The sequence below is a fragment of the Pelophylax lessonae genome (genome assembly GCF_965119305.1).
Source record: "Pelophylax lessonae genome assembly, chromosome: 2".
In the NCBI taxonomy this organism is placed as follows: domain Eukaryota; kingdom Metazoa; phylum Chordata; class Amphibia; order Anura; family Ranidae; genus Pelophylax; species Pelophylax lessonae.
Window position 1 is genome coordinate 39,943,472 of NC_138769.1, and position 18,932 is coordinate 39,962,403.

At 44.8% G+C, this 18,932-nt stretch overlaps 1 protein-coding gene and 1 pseudogene across 6 annotated transcripts in view; both read left to right on the forward strand.

Moving 5' to 3' along the window:
- Positions 1–15,768, forward strand: part of LOC309545723 (uncharacterized protein) — an 81,306-nt gene extending 65,538 nt beyond the window's left edge. The window contains exons 3-5 of one of the 5 annotated variants that reach the window (XR_014224903.1): positions 14,010–14,772; positions 15,088–15,211; positions 15,335–15,768. Coding sequence is in view for 1 of the 5 variants with exons in the window: in XM_082245058.1 (XP_082101184.1) it covers positions 14,010–14,183 (174 nt within the window). In the remaining 4 variants the exon portion in view is untranslated. The other 4 variants (XR_014224904.1, XR_014224905.1, XR_014224906.1 and 1 more) reach the window with 4 other exon arrangements.
- LOC309546610 (piggyBac transposable element-derived protein 4-like) lies at positions 6,627–7,432 on the forward strand (annotated as a pseudogene). The gene has a single exon. The product of its transcript is annotated as a piggyBac transposable element-derived protein 4-like (transcript).
- Positions 15,769–18,932: the final 3,164 nt, after the last annotated feature.

Consider the following 18,932-nt stretch of genomic DNA (forward strand, 5'->3'; position numbering starts at 1 on the left):
GTTGAGGCCAGTTTAACCACTTCTGTACCGGGCACTTTCATCCCCTTCCTGCCCAGGCCAATTTTCAGCTTTTAGCTCTGCCACACTTTGAATGACAATTGCGCGGTCATGCAATGCTATACCCAAATTGAATTTTTATAATTGTTTTCACACAAATAGAGCTTTCTTTTAGTGGTATTTAATTACCGCTGGGTTTTTTATTTTTTACTAAAAAAAAAGACAGAATGTTTTGAAAAAAAAAAGTGTTTCTTAATTTCTGTCAGTAAATTTTGTAAATAAGTAATTTTTCTCCTGCACTGATGTGCACTGATGAGGCGGCACAGATGGGCACAGATGAGGTTGCGCTAATATGCCGCACTGATGGGCACTGATAGGTGGCACTGATGGACACTGATAGGCAGCACTGGTGGGCGGCACTGATGGGCAGCACAGATTAGCAGGCACTGATGGGCACTGACTGGTATCACTAATGGGCACTGATTGAGGTCACTGTGGGCACCGTTTGGGGTCAATGATTGTTGTCACTGATGGGCATTGGTTGGTGTCACTGATGGGCACTGTTTTTTACTGTACTGTACTCTACTGTAATCAGGGCACTGATTACCTGTCCTGGACTTCCCTTTGAGAAGGAGCCACTGATCGGCTCTCCTCGCTACACACTCTGACAGTGTGAGGCGAGGAGCGCCGATAAACGGCATTTCCTCATTTACATGTGACCGGCTGTGATCGGACACAGCCACTCACATGGTTAAAGAGCCACATCATTAGCTCTTTACCAAGATCGGGGTCGCGCCGTGTCCTAGGAACACGGCACGGCGCAGCCGCGATTGCCGCGCTGTGCGCCCCAGCTGAGCATGCAATAGCGGCCATTCTGGGGCGCCGTCATTTGACGGTGGGCGAGCGGCAAGTAGTTAAAGAGAAGGAAGAAAAGAGAGGAAAAGAAAAGCAAGAAATACTTGTACACATTATGGATACAGAGAAATCATTAACCAAAAACATATCTTAATCATGTAGTCATTTCAAAAAAGGTAATATCCAATCATTCATTCATCATTCATTTCACTTGGTACTCTAGTGTTTAGACCGCATTCACACTAGTCCGACTTGGACCGTGACTTGTCAGCCTGACAAGTCGCGGTCCGTCACGCTCCTATTGTGCGGTAAAGGAGCTGTTCTATTAGGAGCGACACAAGTCGCTCCGACTTAGAAAAAGTGTCCTGTACTACTTCGGGGCGACCTGGAGGCAACTTGCATAGACATTAATTTTATGAAGTCCGTGCAAGTCGCGCCGAAGTCGCGCTGCACGCGACTTCACAGGTCGCCCCCGAAGTCGGAGCGACGTAGTGTGATCCGGCACTTAGACTGTGTATCCCCCACACCTCATGTTGTAGCAAGATGCGGTGTGTGTCACCTCCTCTGGCTGGTTTTTTAACCTGTTCCAAGCCACAGAAAGAAAAAGATAAGATTCCCTGCATGTATCCCCCTAAAATGTTTGGAGACATTAGAAATGTTTTTGGCATTTACATTGGTTGTATCATTAACATGTTCCGATATTCTTATTCTCAAATTACGGATAGTGCAACCAACATATTGCAACCAACATGTACTGCATTCAATGACATAGATAACCATCTTAGTATTGCAGCTCACATAATTTCTAAGTGCATATGATCTTCCTGTAGAAAAGACATATGCACATAGAAATGATGTGAACTGCAATTCTAAGATGGTTATCTATGTCATTGAATGTAGTATATGTTGGTTATTCTGACTCCAATTGTTGTAATAGTGACTTATCCCTTGCTGAGACCTATTCTTGGCCTGTATAAGCAGATAGAATCACCACGGACAATCGTTATCAGATAGCTGAACTCACCAGATACCGTTTCTTTCCATCCACGTAGGTTTTATTGCAAGCAGTAGTTATAGCAGACAACAAAATGTGGCAGATGATTGAAAGATGGTATCTGCAGGTTAAAACATGGTAATGTGTTCCCGGATGCGAGCAGATTGTATGAAAGGCCTAGACAGATGTGGCCATCTCTATTCCCACAAGCATAAAGAAGCAGGAACAGGAAATACATCATCAATGGGAGGGGACAGGGGGGAACACAGAAGAGAGAGACAGAAAGGCAAGTGCAACAACTGAAATAGCCACAAGATGGCAGTATAATGACCAAATACAGTATGTAGACAGTACCACAACTATGCATTATATAATATCGTACATATTGGTGTAGCAGCACACTCCCTGTCTGGTATTGTAAATACCACTATGTTAATCATAACAGTAATTATGCAAACGCAAATAAATGGTGCAATTTGCAGCTGTCTTAAAGAACTGAAAGACAAAAAGAACATGCAAATATATGCAACAACAATAATTGCATAAGGCATGTAGAAGTGGCAATCAAAGTCCAAGGCACATTCTTCTTGTGACAGAAACTGGATCCAACAAACCCAGGAGGGAAGTTCAGTCTCCAAAAGGCAAAAGTAGAACAAGTTCTGTAATGGGTCTGAGGAAAGTCTTTACAGTTCCTTGTCTGGCAACTTTTATTTCTGTGCTAAAGACATTCTGTTGTTCACTGCGTATTATGACCAGTTCACTTTCAGCAATGTCCTTTGCAGAAAGAGGTTTTTGGCATAAGTTCCAGCCTTGACAGTCAGCATAATTTGACTTAGTGTGATAGCAGTGAGCGATATGGACTAACCTTGCAATACTGGGTACAAGCCTTGTCCACTTGGAGAAACCTTCAAAGCGTTGACAATTCAGGATGAATTTTTGCTCAGATCTGGTAACAAGAGTCTTCTTGACTTCAGAACGAATCTCTTGATCGTTTTCAGGATCTATAAGACTGAAGACCTCAGCTGAAGTTTCTTATGTATGATCCAGCAGGACTTCAGGTCCTGTTAACCAAGAAGAATTTGCAAAGACACTTGCAGACCAGTGCTGTATCTTGGCCTAGGCCTAGGGTGGCACTTTGCAGGGGGGGCAGCAAAAAGCTGCACCCTGCACGAAAAAAAAAACAGCCTCCTCCCGGCATGAAAAGGGTCCCTGCTGGCTTGCGCTACACTTTTGTATAGTGCCTGTCTTATGTGGTGAATTGGGCCGGAGAGCAGGGTCCAGGAGGCAAATCAGTCTGGTACCCCCATAAAGCGGTTACACTGCTACATACCAGTATGATAATACTGGCCAGTCAGGACATTCGGACAGATTGCAGGCCGCCGACCACACTTAATACAACTGGCCCGACAACCGCCAATGCTAATAAGTGTGGCACTGCAGCCAAATGCTCCACCTACTCTCCTCTGCCCCCAGGCACTGATGGGCACTCATCTGCTACACTGATGGGCGCTAATAGGCTGTACTGATGGGCACTAATATGCTGCTCTAATGGCCACTGATGAGGCAGCAATGGTGGGTACTGATAAACCGCACTAATGAGGCTGCACTGATAAGGCAGCACTGATATGCTGCACTGACGGGCACTGATGAGGCTGCACTGATGGGCACTGATAAGGCTGAACTTATGGGAACTGATGAGGCTGCACTGATAGACTGTGGATGTGGTCTGTGGTTTACAGATGACAGGGCGGGTCAAAAACAGGATAGGGTGTGACCTTTACAGGAAGGGGTGGGTCATATTTAAATTAAGGGGTGCACAAGTTTAGTCAGGCCTAGGGGAGCACAAAACCTAAATACGCCACTGTTGCAGACATTGGTCTGGTGGCATGATCCGCAGGATTAAACTCTGATGGAACATGATGCAATTGTTCAGGCCTTGAGGATTTTCTTATTCTTTCTACATGGTTACTGACATAGACATAGAAGCGTTTTGTCTGACTGTATATATAGGCCACAATATCCTTGCTGTCTGTGTAGAATTTGATGTCATCTATCTGAATGTCCAGCTCACACAGTATAAATCCTGCAACTTCTACGGCTAGGGCAGTCCCACAAAATTCAGGCTTTGTGTGTTCAGGCTTAGGTGCTAACTTAGCTTTGCCAAACAGAAACCCTACATGGGTTTGATTGTGAGAATCTCTTACCTTGAGGTAGGCTACAGCTGCTATGACCTCAGTGGATGCATCTGAGAATATGTGAATCTCTTTTCTCTGACTTGCAGCAAGGGAAGTTAAAGTGTAGCAGCGTGGTATGCCAATTCCATCCAAGGCATGTAGAGATTGTCTCCAGGACTCCCACTTTAAATATTTGTCTGTTGGTAGTGGAGCATCCCAATCTTGAATAGTCTCTGATAGCTGTCTTAATAGGGATTTATCTCGTATGGTGATGGGAGCCACAAATTCCAGTGGATCGTATAGATGGTTCACTTCTGACAGAACACCAGGTTTGGTGAATGGCTTGTCTGCAGTGCTGACTTGAAAGCCGAAAGTGTCTTTTAATAACTTACACCGTAAGCCCAGATTTCTCTGAACAGGAGGCATGTCCATTCCCAGATTTAAATCCTTAAATCCTGTGGCATGATCGCCAGGCTGAAAGGCTTTCATCACAGCAGCACTGTTTGAGGCAATCTTATGGAGTCTGAGGTTGGCCTCAGAAAGCATACCTTGAGTCTTTTGGAGCAGGTCTTTGGCTTCTTCATCTGTGGGTAAGGATTTAAGTCCATCGTCCACGTAGAAGTCTCTCTTAACAAAGTGTCGATCATCTGCGCCATACTCCCTTTCACCATCAAGAGCAGTCCTTCGTAGACCATATGTTGCAACAGCAGGCGGGGGACTGTTTCTGAAGACATGTACTTTCATGTGGTATTCAATCACTTCATTGTTTACGTTGTCACTGTGCCACAGAAACCTTAGGAAGTTCCTATGGTCTTCTCTTACTATGAAGCAATGGAACATTTGTTCAATGTCAGCAGGTTTGGCAACTGGCTCTCTTCTAATCCTCATAAGTACTCCTACAAGGCTGTTGGTTAGGATAGAACCACTGAGGAGAACATCATTCAGGGATACGCCTTGATGCTTGGCACTAGAGTCAAACATTACCCTGATTTGCTTTGATTTACTTGGAGGATACACTCCAAAGAAAAGCAGATACCAGCACTCATCATGTTCTAGAAGAGGTGGAGCTGGCTCAGCATGATTATAGTCAAAGATCCTTTTCATTAAGGAAATTAAGTGATTCTTCATTTCAGGCCTGTTCTTTAGTGTTCGCTGAAGTGAGTTGAATCTGGATAAAGCTTGTTCATGATTGTTTGGAAGTCTAACTCTTTCAGCACGAAGAGGTAATGGTGCCATACAGCTGTTAGATACATCCTTGAAGAAATCACTGTCCATTATTATAATGAACTTTCTATCTTCAAGTGACAAGGCTATTCTGTTGTCATCACGTGTAGTACAAAACAATGTTCTACCTACGTTGTCATCACAAGGAATGGGAATAACATCAGATACCTGGATGATGTCAAGTGGCTTCTCCTTTACTTCATAATTGATCAGGGCATTGTCTGAAGTGAGATGCTTTCCCATTTCTCAGCAAGGAATTATTCTCAGATGGCATTTGCATTTTCATCAAGCATACATCGCCCACTATTACACAGCCCAGATCAAGTCTTTTCGCATGTGGGGCATTGTCAGATCCATTGCACTGCTGGCGTACCTTATGTACTCTGAGAATGTCTCTTCCCAGCAAGACTAAGAATTCAGCATCCATGTCCATTGTAGGAATCTCGGTAACCAGGTGCCTTAAGTGGAGATGGTGATTTGCAGCTTCTGGAGTAGGAATCTCTTCCTTGTTGTCTGGTATTTGGTCACACTCATGTTGGTAAAGGTATGCCCTTCTTCGCTTTGATATGGGAGACCATGAACCCATCTGCTCTTCTGCCAGAGGTTTCTACACAACCAGAACAGGTGTTGAGAGTATATGGTGTTGCATGTCCCTTTATGTCAAAGATATCAAAGAATTTAGGTTTAACCAGGGATCTGTTGCTCTGCTCGTCTCTAATGGCATACATCCTGGTAGTTTTCTCAGATTGATCCTTGGGATATTTCTTAAGAGGGTGAGGTTTATTGTGAATGCCAAAAACATTTCTAATGTCTCCAAACATTTTAGAGGGATACATGCAAGGAATCCTAAATCTTTTTTTTTCTGTGGCTTGGAACAGGTTAAAAAAACAGCCAGAGGAGGTGACACACACCGCATCTTGCTACAATGTGAGGTGTGGTGGATACATCTTGACATTAGAGCACCAAGTGGAATGAACAGTAGATTGGATATTAACCTCCCTGGTGGTAATCCCGAGTGTGGCTCGGGGCAATTTTCAAAAGCGGTAACCCCGAACCACACTCGGGATTACCCTGTAGTGATACGTACCTTGTTCCTGCAATCCCCAATGTCCTCCCGCTCTGTTCTCCAGCTGATGCCAGCATTTGTCTTTCGGGCTCCCTTCCCTGTGAGCGCTGTGACGCGGGGGGGGGGGGGGGGCGTAGCCGGTGGGAATTTAAAAAAAATAAAAACAAAAACACACATACACATTGTATTACATTGTAATCTGTCATAATTACATTACTGTGTGAAACCATTTCACCTCAGTTTTGTGCCTAGTGATTTGTCCAGTGCCCTGCCTGCACTTTTACTGTTCTTTCTTCCTGGAAAATTGAGAACGCCCATGGCGTCCAAAAAGCGTTCCTTTAGGTCAAAAGCGGTTTTAAACCAGCTAGAAAACAGCGATAGTGAATTGGAATTACTTGAAGAATTGAGCGATAGTGATTTGTGGGAAATTCATCATCGGACACTGAAAGTGACGACAGCGACGATTCTGCAACTGAGCTCAGTGATGTGAGAACTTGGTGCTCTATTGACTGCGGTACGGATCAGGCAGCGCCCCCAAGATTCCCATTTACTGGAGTACCTGGTATAAAAGTAGACATTGAACACGACAACCCCTTGGCATACTTACAATTATTTCTGACCGATGAAGTTATTGAAAAAGTAGTTATTAGGACAAACCTGTACTAAGGGCAACAATTGGCTATTCTGCATTGGAAGTTTCCAAGAAGCAGAAAGTGGGAACCAGTGACCAGAGATGACATTTGGAAATTTCTGGGCCTAATAATACTTCAAGGAGTGGTGGGGAAACGCCTGCAGAAGTGGTATTGGACAACTAATACATTACTTGCCACTCCATTCTTTGGCACGGTCATGTCAGAATACAAATTTTCACTGATCATGAAATATTCACACTTCAAAAACAACGAAGAATTTCATGAAACTACTCATCCTGCACCAAAACTAAAGAAAATTTGGGAAGTATCTCAAATGATTCTAAATAATTTCTAACGGAGCTATGTGCCAGAAAGAGACATCAGCATAGATGAAAGTCTAATGGCCTACAAGGGAAGGCTCAGCTGGGTGCAATACAGTGCATCAAAGAGGGCACAATGGCACTTCCGGTTCCGGCGCCTGATGAGATAGACGCGGCAGCGGCGGCTCCGGGCATATCGGCATACTAATTCAGCCTCTACACCCCCAAGAGCGGCGGACGTCTACCGCTGGGCTGCCCACATCCTCCGGTGACACTCCTGCATGGATCGTTTTGTCACCCATGGCGCCCCCCGCCGGGAGATCCCCGCACAACCCCTGACACTCCATCTATGCAGGCGCCCATCATGGCCGGGACCGGTGGGCCAAGCGCTGCAGCATCTTCTCCCCTCTGCTTTACCTCAGGAAGAGGAACAATACGCCCGCATTGCCCAGGCGGTGGCTGCTTTACTATCACCCACTATCACTACTGCTGTAGATCGAGTGGTGACGGCGGGCATTGCTCAGCTCCGTAAGGAAATGGGTGAGCATTCCAAACGCATCACAGATATAGAACACCGCATATCTGATGTGGAAGACGAAATACAGGCGACTATGGCCAATGATCAACGATGCTCACAGACCCAGAGTTACATACTTGAGAAACTGGAAGATTTGGAGAACCGTTACCGCCGGAACAATCTCTGCTTCATAGGAGTTCCTGAGTCAGTCACCAACGCCTCCCTGGAAGAGTACTGCTCCTCTAAGATACCACGAGCCTTGGGGATCTCTACACCTTGCACTGTGGAACGTGCACACCGCTTGGGCCCCCCTCAAATGATCGGCGCACCCCGCGCCCTGTGATTGCCCGATTCCTCAATTACGCCGACAGGGTGGCGGTATTGAAATCTTTCCACAATGCCAAACCGCTCCAGTTGGATGGCCATAAAATCCTGCTCTTTGCAGACTATTCACAGGAGGTCAAAAGAGGGCACAATTTGGCATAAAATCCCACATGCTATGCGAATCGTCAACTGGCTACATTTAGAATTCAGTGATATACACTGGAAAAGGAACAAAAGCCAATCCAAAATACAGCAACTAAGGAATTGCAACATCTTCCATTCTTTCACTCAATGAGCCTATATGAACTTTTATACATCTCCTGAACTTTATGAGTTTCTTCTGCAAAACAAAACCGATGCCTATGGAACCGTTAGGGCTAACTGGCGCTACATGCCCCCAACGTTTGGCAATAAGAAGCTGAAGACTGGAGAAATTATTGCCTGGCAGAAAGGCAAAATGATGGCACTGTGATGGCGGGACAAGAAAGATGTGTGCCCAATGAGTACAGTGCATAATACCGCAACTGTTATGGTACGCATGAAAGGTGGGAAAGAAATTGTGAAGCCACAAGTAGTGATAGATTACAACAACACCATGGGAGGCGTCAACAGAGCCGACCAAGCAATGACATTCTACCCAGCAATGAGGAAACAGAAAAAGAAGTAATATAAGAAGATATTCACACATCTTCTTGAGCAATGCTTGAGGAATGCCTGCATTCTGCTGTTGGCGTTGTTAACCCGGAACGCCTGACTGGTCGTCACTTCTTGGACTACATCCTACCATTGTTGCTCAAAGTGAGATGACAGTGGAAGGAAAATCCGAAAGAAAACAAGGTTCTATTGTTCCGATTGTGACGTCAGACTTTGTGCAGTCCTATGTTTCAAAACTTTTCATACACGGGATGTTTACTAAACCAATATGCAGTGTCTAGTATTACAGTGATAATATTGCACCCTTGTTTGGACAAATTTCAGTGTTTTTTGGTTTGATTACATTATTGAATAAAATGTGTTATTATATTATAATTTATGATTTCTTTTTTTCAAACTTTATCATACCCGGGATATCTACTAGACTCTTGTTTGGACAGATTTAAGTGAGTTATTCCTAACAATTACAGGGCTACAATAGGTTTACTTTTCCTTTCTTTTCTTCCCTCTCTTTAAACTGGCCTAAACACCCTACCTGTGTGTTTTTCAATTATCTTAATTGCAATCAAGAATATACTATTTGAAAAGGCAGTTTTGTATCAGTTTCGGGTATCGGAGAGTACGCTCAAATCGCACTACAAAGGTATCGGTATCGGCGAGTATTTGACCGAAAGTATCAGTACTCATACTCGCCAATAAAGAACCGGTATCGGTGCAAGCCTAGTTTACAACTTTCAGTGCCGGTTCACACTAATGTGGTGTGGAATTCACAGCGATTTCTGTGTGGTTTCCGCACCGCATTTATGTGAACTGTGGGTGTGTATGTTAAGTTAACAACACCATGAATTCAGTTCACAAAATGCAGTGCGATTTGCAGAATCGCATGGGTGTTCACCATTCTGATGTGACAAAAAAAAGGGTCCTGCCTAATTTTGGTGAAGATGCAGTGCGATTTGAGCCGTACAGAATGAATGAATCAAGTCGCACTGCTGAAGAATCTCATGTGTTTTGAACAGGACCGTGGTGCGATTCCTGTTAAAAATCAGATGCGGCACCCGCACCGCATCAGTGTGAACCTGCACTTGCTGCTTCCCTAAACTTCTTGTCTTCACAGTAAAGAGTTAATAGTGGGCAGTACAGTCTGGAGTCAGTCTATTAACTTGGAGAAGGGAGGGGGAAGAATGGGGGGAGGGGGAAGGAAGGGGGGGGGGAAGGAAGGGGGGGCAGGGAAGTGTTTTGCCATCCGAGGCTATGGAGCTGTGTGTTTCTTTTGATGCACGCAGTGCAGGGAGGCACAACTCTAGTCTGCATGCAAGGGTGGCTCAATAGGATGTTGCATTGCGGCGGACAGAACGGACACCTAACTGACACTTTTGACATTACTACAGTAATCAGTGCTAAAAAAATATGCACTGTTACTGTACTAATGACACTGGCAGGGAAGGGGTTAACATCAGGGGCAATCAAAGGGTTAAGTGGGCATCTAGGGAGTGCTTTCTAACTGTGTGGGGGATGGACTCACTAGATAGCAGGAACACAAAATCACTGTGTTCATCTGTGACAGAACAGTAATCTGCCTTGTTTACATAGGCAGACCGCCGTTCTATCTCTATGGGTAGCGATGGTGGGTGGCCGGCTGACATCACGTCAGCCGAAACTGCTGATTGGCTCCCCCTCTGGCTATTGCACGAAACAACGTACAGGTATGTAGTTTTGCGCAATGGAGCTGACCTGCCACAGCATATGTACTGCGGGCTTCCCTGTGCACCACAAATGCGCCAAAGAAGCTCATGTACCTTTTAGGTGTTGAGCTTTGAGCATTTTGATACATTTGTCATGCTTGCTGCATTTGGGGCGCCATTAACAATGAATGGCACTGCAAGTGTGACACTCCATGATACTCCATGACACTTCGCGTACTCCATGAATGCCTGCATATGTGCACACTTTAGCGCACATTCAGGAAGTGCTTAGGTTTGAATGGTGCCTTAGGTTAGCGTTAAAGCTTTATGAATTTAACCTGCTTTCTGTTAGGCCCCTTTCAGACAGGGCGGACACGTCAAGTAGATCTGCCCGTTCAGCAGGAGGTCTCTCCGCTGATCTCTGCTGAGCAGGCGGATGACTGGTCCGTGTCTGCTCCACTAGGACAAGGACACAGCCCACTTTCCTCTATGGGGCGGTCAGATGGAAACAGACCACCTGTCCATTTCCAATTGACTGTCATCTAATCTGCCGGACAGGTTGGGAACTGGTCTCCATTTGTCTGTTTTGAGAAGACTGGATCAGATTGAATGCCAGCGGGTGTCAGCAGACACATGTCCACTGACATCTTATTTTACGTCCTCACTACCTATCACAGTTTTGGAGAAATTTATATTCTCAGCAAAAAATTCTCTAATTGTTGTGCCACATCCCAAAATTTAAAGTACAACCAGAAAAAATTCCCCTAAGGGTTTGGGACTTTAAAGGCACTTTGTGATAGTATAAAAAAAACTCATTTTATATAAAAGGTATACATTTTATTGACAAATGATTATAAAAACATATAAGTACAAAATTGATTAAACAGCAAATAATTGGTCATAGTATATCAATACAAGGGATGACATTGTGATATAGCGTTACAGTACTAGGAGTAACAGTAGTAGTAACAGTAGGGTACTGTAACACTATATCACAATGTCATCCCTTGTATTGATATACTATGACCAATTATTTGCTGTTTAATCAATTTTGTACTTATATGTTTTTATAATCATTTGTCAATAAAATGTATACCTTTTATAAAAAATTAGTTTTTTTATACTCTCACAAAGTGCCCTTAAAGAGGTTGTAAACCCACCTCACAAACTTTTACCTATAGGTAAGCCTATATTAAGGCTTACCTATAGGTGCTATAAATATCTCCCAAACTTGCACCGTTTAGGAGATATTTAGAGTGCATACTGCCGATGACATCATCGGCGCAGGCTCTCTGAAGGAACGGCCACCCGTGCCGTTCCTTCAGAGCTCAGTGCCGTGAACGGCGGCTCCCGCGCGCAGGCGCGGGAGTGATGTAATCGCGCCTCCGGCCAATCAGATGGCCGGAGGAGCGCGAACCCGGAAGCAGGACGGCCAGACATGTCGCCGTCCTGTCGCTGAGGTGGCGGCACGGCGGGGGCTTCGTTTTAAGGTAAGTACTACATAATGAGCTAGTATGCGATGCATACTAGCTCATTATACTTTTCTCTTTACAGGGCTTTTTTTTCTCTGTTTTTTTGGGGGACTTTACTTCCTCTTTAAAGTCCCAAACCCTTAGGTGATTTTTTTCTGGTTGTATCACAGTTTTGGAGGCCATGAAATGTCACGATAGCACAAAGTGATCCAATACCATCAAACGAAAGTTCTATTTGTCAGAAAAAAAGGACAAATTTCGTTTGGGTACAGCATTGCATGACTGCGCAATTACCTGTTAAAGTCACACAGTGCCAAATTGCAAAAAATGACCTGGTCATTAAGAGGGTAAAACCTTCCGGTCCAGGAGTGGTTAAAGTCATTTCGACCTTTTTTTTTTTTTTTTTTCCCAAGCTTTATTGAATTATTTTTTATGATACATTTAGGGGTAGATTTACTAAAACTAAGGCCTCTTTCACACGGCCGCTCCGCTGTTTTTGTCCGCTGCGGGACTTTTTTTTTTTTTCTTCACAGAGCGGATGACAGTTGTGTCATCCGCTCCGTAAGTCCGCATATCATTCCATCCGTTTGCGAATGATATGCGGACATAATGTAAGTCTATGGCATTGCGGATGTCAGCGGATGACACCGCTGACATCCGATTTTCCTTCCTTTCTGTTTTTTGAACGGAGGAAAAATAGGGTTCTGTTCCTTTCCAAAAAACGGAACAGAACTGAAAGGAAGAAAATTGGATGTCAGCGGATGGTATTCCGCTGACATCCGCAATCCCATTGACTTACATTATGTCCGCAAATTCTCATTTGGCTTTTTAAGCAAAACCCAAACAATTAATTTGAGCCAGTTTGTCATTCATCTTTATATTCGTGCATAGACCTTTGCATCCCCATACCTTCAACCATTAAAATAAATAGCAAAGAAAAAGAAGACAAAGTTTAATTGAACAAGCTTAAGGCCTCTTTCACACGGTCCATAGGCGGATCCGTGTTGCTCAGCGGGGATCGATCCGCGATCCCCGCTGAGCCGGGTGGATGACAGCTCCGTCTCCGCTTGCAGAGCGGAGAGGGAGGTGTCTCAGCCCCCGCTGCCCTCTATGGGGGATCGGATGAGAGCGGACCGCTTGTCCGCTCTCATCAGATCCGATCCGCTCCGATTACTGAACGGATGGAAAAATAGGGTTTCCATCCGTCCAGATTTCAAGCACAGGATCGGATGCGGATGGCAGCGGGTGTCAGCGGAGGTGTCTCCGCTGACACCCGCTGCCCCATAGAGCTGCATGGTGGATCCGATCAGATCCGCCTAAAAAACTGACAGGCGGATCTGATCGGACCGCCCGTGTGAAAGAGCCCTAAGTTAGAAGCTGATTGGCTATCATGCACAGCTGCACCAGATTCTGAGTGCTCCAGTTTTATTCCAGTGTCTTTGGGCGGGAAGCCAGGTCCCAGGAGGAGGGTGACGACTGTCTCTCTTCCTGTCAGCAAGGAAGGTGGTCACAGGCAGTCGGCCTAGTGGAACAAGTGTGTGATGCTGAGCGAGGAGGTCCAGGATACTGGCAAGTGGAGCTGAAAGCAGAGCAACCAAGGGAAAAACAGTGTCTGTGAGTACTGGGAAGCTTGCCAGGGGTCTGCCCAGTAAGGGGACCACTCTACTGGAGAGTCAGTGGACAGGGGCTAGCATGCACGGGAAGTGAGAAAGGAGTGCCAAGTTTGAATCCTGAAGAGGAATTCATTCAGGAACATATCTTCTACTTCACTTCAGTGGCAAGGTGAAGCAGCGGCCTTGCTGCACACACTACAGTCAGTTGTCCTCAGAAATTGTGCATAGTTCAAGTTGGAGTATCCCACTCATCCCTTCTCCCATCCAAGTTCTAAAATAAAACACAAAAACCAAATCCCCTGGACTGTTCATTGTCTGAGCCAAGTCTTAAAATGATACATTTTACAGAGTGTTGCTATGGGTAACCCAGGGGAATCCAAACTCAGCAGCTCCCTAGGGGGCAGTGCTACATGTGAAAAAATGTGTCACATTTTATTAAAAAATAAATACGGTATCTTTGAACCATTCTGAATTTTATTTTTCAGGCACCCCCTGCTGAAGAAACTGTAAAATCGAATGAATTACACTATGCAACCATCGATTTTGGATTCACTGAGTCAAAAAAATTCACAAAAACAACAGAAAGCACAACCTATGCCACAATAAGGACAGACAGCAAAGATGACACGGATGATTATGATGTGGTATTGGTTAGGTAAAACCTATACAAAAATAGGAATAGAAAAATCCCAGAAACCAGCTTCCAATCATAAAAATTCCAGGCGGCATCCAATTTTGAAACATGATCTTTTGTTACGGATGAATAAATGGATTTCATATTTCCTAGACTGGACTGAATGGTTCTACAGTAACTCATCCAGATGTAGTCATAATTAGAGATGAGCTTGGGTTCAGTCTGAGCCTGGCAGTTGGCTGCCATTGCTGGTCTAATGAGCTGCGAATGGGGGAAAATCATGACAAATGGGTGGGGATGCTTGTGACTTCATTGACCTCATATGGCCACATTAGGTCAATGACATGGCTCTGTGGTCATATTAGTTCAATGTTGTTGACCCAAAATGACCATGTGGCCATATTAGGTCAATTCCATTGACCCAGTCTGGCCATGTGCCTATATTAGGGCCAATGTCGTTGACCCAGTCTGGCCATGTGCCTATATCAGGGTCAATGTTGTTGACCCAGTATGGCTACGTGCCCATATTCAGTCAATGTCGTTGACCCAGTCTGGCCATGTGCCCATATTAGGTCAATGTCATTGACCCAGTCAGGCTATGTGCCTATATTAGGGTCAATGTCGTTGACCCAGTCTGGCCATATTAGGTCAATTCCATTGACCCAGTCTGGCCATGTGCCTATATTAGGGTCAATGTCGTTGACCCAGTCGGGCCATGTGGCCATATTAGGTCAATCCAAAAGTAAAATAAAGTGTATCAAACTGCGCTAACCAAAGTATTAGAAAACAAAAAAGCTGCTAGCAAATCAACTGACATGTGTTGTAAGTAAATGAAAATAATATAAATATATATGTTAGCGCTGAAATTTTATATTATTTTCATATTAGGTCAATGTCGTTGACCCAGTCGGGCCATGTGGCCATATTAGGTCAATGTCGTTGACCCAGTCTGGCCATGTGCCTATATCAGGGTCAATGTTGTTTACCCAGTATGGCTACGTGCCCATATTCAGTCAATGTCGGTGCCCCAGCCTGGCCAGGTGCCCATATTAGGTCAATGTCGTTGACCCAGTCTGGCCACATGCTCTTGTTAGGTCAATGTCATTGACCCAGTCTGGCCACGTGCCCATGTTAGGTCAATGTCGTTGACCCAATCTGGCCATTTGCCCATATTAGGTCAATGTCATTGACCCAATCTGGTCATGAGCCCATATTAGGTCAATGATACAACGAGCATTTGTGTAAGTCAGCTCTGGGATGGGGTTTATCGCACCAGCCTCATTGGCCCAGCAATGACAGCTAACTTTTTGCATAGGATGAATTTAGGTTCGGAGCTTATCACGAATCAAAATGGATGTCATCCGTCTCCCAGGACTGCTGTTGATGTCTTCCTGCATCGAGTGCTTATGTCTCTGGGTTACTTCACTCCCATGCTGTGTTACACATGTCCAGCTGACGCATTTTGCTCTGCAATTATGCTACATTAAGAGGGCGACCTAGGTGGAGTGTCGAAGTGCTGGAACAAGAAAGTTAATTATATTTCCATGAAAAGGTGTGCAACTTTATGGACATGTGAATTCATCCAGGTGTGCAGACTGAAACAGAAGAATATATATATGCCTTTTGTTTTTAAGTCTTGGTACTTCAATGCAGCCAAGAAAGCCAGTAAAATCATTTAGGAGCAGTGTACAGCTGTGCTAGCTCTCAGTACTTTGCCTGAAAAGATAACTTGCTTAAAATAAAATTTGGTACAATCCGTACAGAATGAAAATTATGATTTTCTTTTTTTTTTAATTGAATATACTGTCTAGCTGAAAAATGTAACTCAAAGTGGATCTGGAATGGCATACTGTATATTTCTCTATGTTAAATGCATGCATACTAAGAGGTCTATGTAAAAAATGTTTGCTGAACGAATGTGACACACATCCACACAGTTCCAACGAAAGTTGCCATATTCTGTATTATATAATTATCTTGTAGGATCATAAGCGCCATCTATTGGCCATAATGCAGTATTAATTTTTAAAGTGGAACTAAACTACTGAATGAATGACCACCCGCCCCTCTTCCGCACCACCATCTTGAAAAATCCGGCACATGCGCATATGTGCCACCGGTGTCTTCCAGGTACCTAGAGCCTGTCAGACTGGCAAGACATATGCACACAAGGAGAAGGATGTCTGTGTAAAGCCCCGTACACACGTACCGATGGTCGGCATACAAATGTTCCTCTTTTCTCCCCGGGATGTCGGTGTCTGTTGAAAAGTGCAAAGACAGCACAAGGACAGCACAAGAATTTTGTCTGCAGACTTCAGCTGACTGCAGAAGTGATGTCATGTAATGGTTAACTTTCCCTGTGTTTTTAATTTTCTGAGCATGCCCAGTCTTGCAAATCTGCGGTCTGTCGGCCGAATTCTGTACTGACAGGCGAACAATCGTCCGTTCTGGTGTCGGCATACAAAAATTTTCATGTTTGCAAGAAAGACTTTTGTCCGCGGATTGTGCGCAGACATCTGTCGGAGGCACCATACTAAAACGCGTACAATCGGCAGATCCTTCGTCCACCGACGTTTGTATGCCGACGATCGGTACGTGTGTACGGGCCTTTAGAACACAAACTCGTCTCGCATGCACCCATACACAACTCAGTTGTGTTTAGTAACACAATGGGGGAGATTTACTAAAACCGGAGTGCTCAAAAATCTTGTGCAGGTGTGCATGGTAGCCAATCAGCTTCTAACTTCACCTTCTTCAATTAGGCGGAAGCTGAGTCATTTTCTATGCAGAACTGCACTAGATTTTGCACGCTCCAATTTTAGTAAATCTTCCCCACTGCCATCTGGGAAAGCTTTGACGTAGCTATCCCTGGAGGCAATGGGGACCAGCCTAGGGCAGAAACCCAGAAGTGTGGTTTTCCAGGATGAAAAAAAAAAAATAAAACAGTAAAAAAAAAAAGGAATAAAAAAATATATATTTTGTTTAAGAGGGAGGGGGAGGGATAAAATATAAAAAGGTTGGAGGAGTGAGTTTAGTTCCACATTAAATACCTACAATTGGGGAAAAAAAAGAATTCTGACCACCTGATGGCGCTTGGAATCATAAAAGATAATTATATAACAGAGAATATGGCAAGTTTAGTTGGAGTTGTGTGGATATGTGTCACATTCGTTTAGCAAACTTTTTGTACATAGACCCCTAAGTAATGTGTGAGTGTAACATTTTCTGGTATGTATTATCTCTCACAGAGATCACAGCATTCCGCCTGACAATGCCTTCATCGCATTTCTCCCTAGAAGGACTGCGGCATCTTTGCTGGGACCTCTTCCAGGGTCACTATCTAGCTCCTGGAGGGAGATGCCGGTGTTCTGTTAAATAGTCGTATAATGCCTCTTACGATCTGCGCATGCGCAGTACGTAATGCCATTCCACTGGCGAAAGTCAACGCTGTGCATGCCCAGATCATCAAAGGCATTATCCAACAATCTGCAAAGTGCAGAGGGAGAATCTAATTGTCAGATTCTCTCTCGCTCTCTCTGCACATGCGCGAGACTTGAGTGACGGAATCCGCCCTCAACACACCCAAATCCACACTGCAAGATCCACCCCGCAACACACCCAAATCCACACTGCAAGATCCGCCCCGCAACACACCCAAATCCACACTGCAAGATCCGCCCCGCAACACACCCAAATCCACACTGCAAGATCCACCCCGCAACACACCCAAATCCACACTGCAAGATCCGCTCTGCAACACACCCAAATTCACACTGCAAGATCCGTCCCGCAACACACCCAAATCCCCACTGCAAGAAAACTAACACTATGCAGTGTTGATCTCCTCTGAGAAAAGGGGGGGGATTTTTAAGGCAATAACATATGAAAAAACAAAATAAATAAAATATGATAATTTATTGGTTAAAAACAATATATCATGTCATGAATACATGGATATAGCAGGTTCCCTGGCCAATTGTGGAAAACCACGGCAGGCCATGGATCACAAAAACATGTGACATATATCTAAGCCATACAAAAATGGAAATAAACAAAAATGGTGAAACTATGCAAGAAAGCAAGGGATAAATAGTATCTCTCCCACACCCAAATCCCCACTGCAAGATCCACCCTGCAACACACTCAAATCCACACTGCAAGATCCGTCCCGTAACACACCCAAATCCACACTGCAAGATCCGCTCCGCAACACACCCAAATCCACACTGCAAGATCCGCCCCGCAACACACCCGAATCCACATGCAAGATCCTCCCCGCAACACACCCAAAACCCCACTGCAAGATCAGTCCCACAACACACCCAAATTCACACTGCAAGATCCGCCCCGCAACACACCCAAATCCACATTGCAAGATCCACCCTGCAACACACCCAAATACACACTGCAAGATCCACCCCGCAACACACCCAAATCCACATTGCAAGATCTGCCCCGCAACACACCCAAATCCACACTGCAAGATCCGCCCCACAACACACCCAAATACACACTGCAAGATCCGCTCTGCAATACGCCCAAATCCACACTGCAAGATCCACTCTGCAACACACCCAAATCCACACTGCAAGATCCGCCCCGCAACACACCCCAATCCACACTGCAAGATCCGCCCCGCAACACACCCAAATCCACACTGCAAGATCCGCCCCGCAACACACCCAAATCCACACTGCAAGATCCGCCCCGCAACACACCCAAATCCACACTGCAAGATCCACCCCGCAACACACCCAAATCCACATGCAAGATG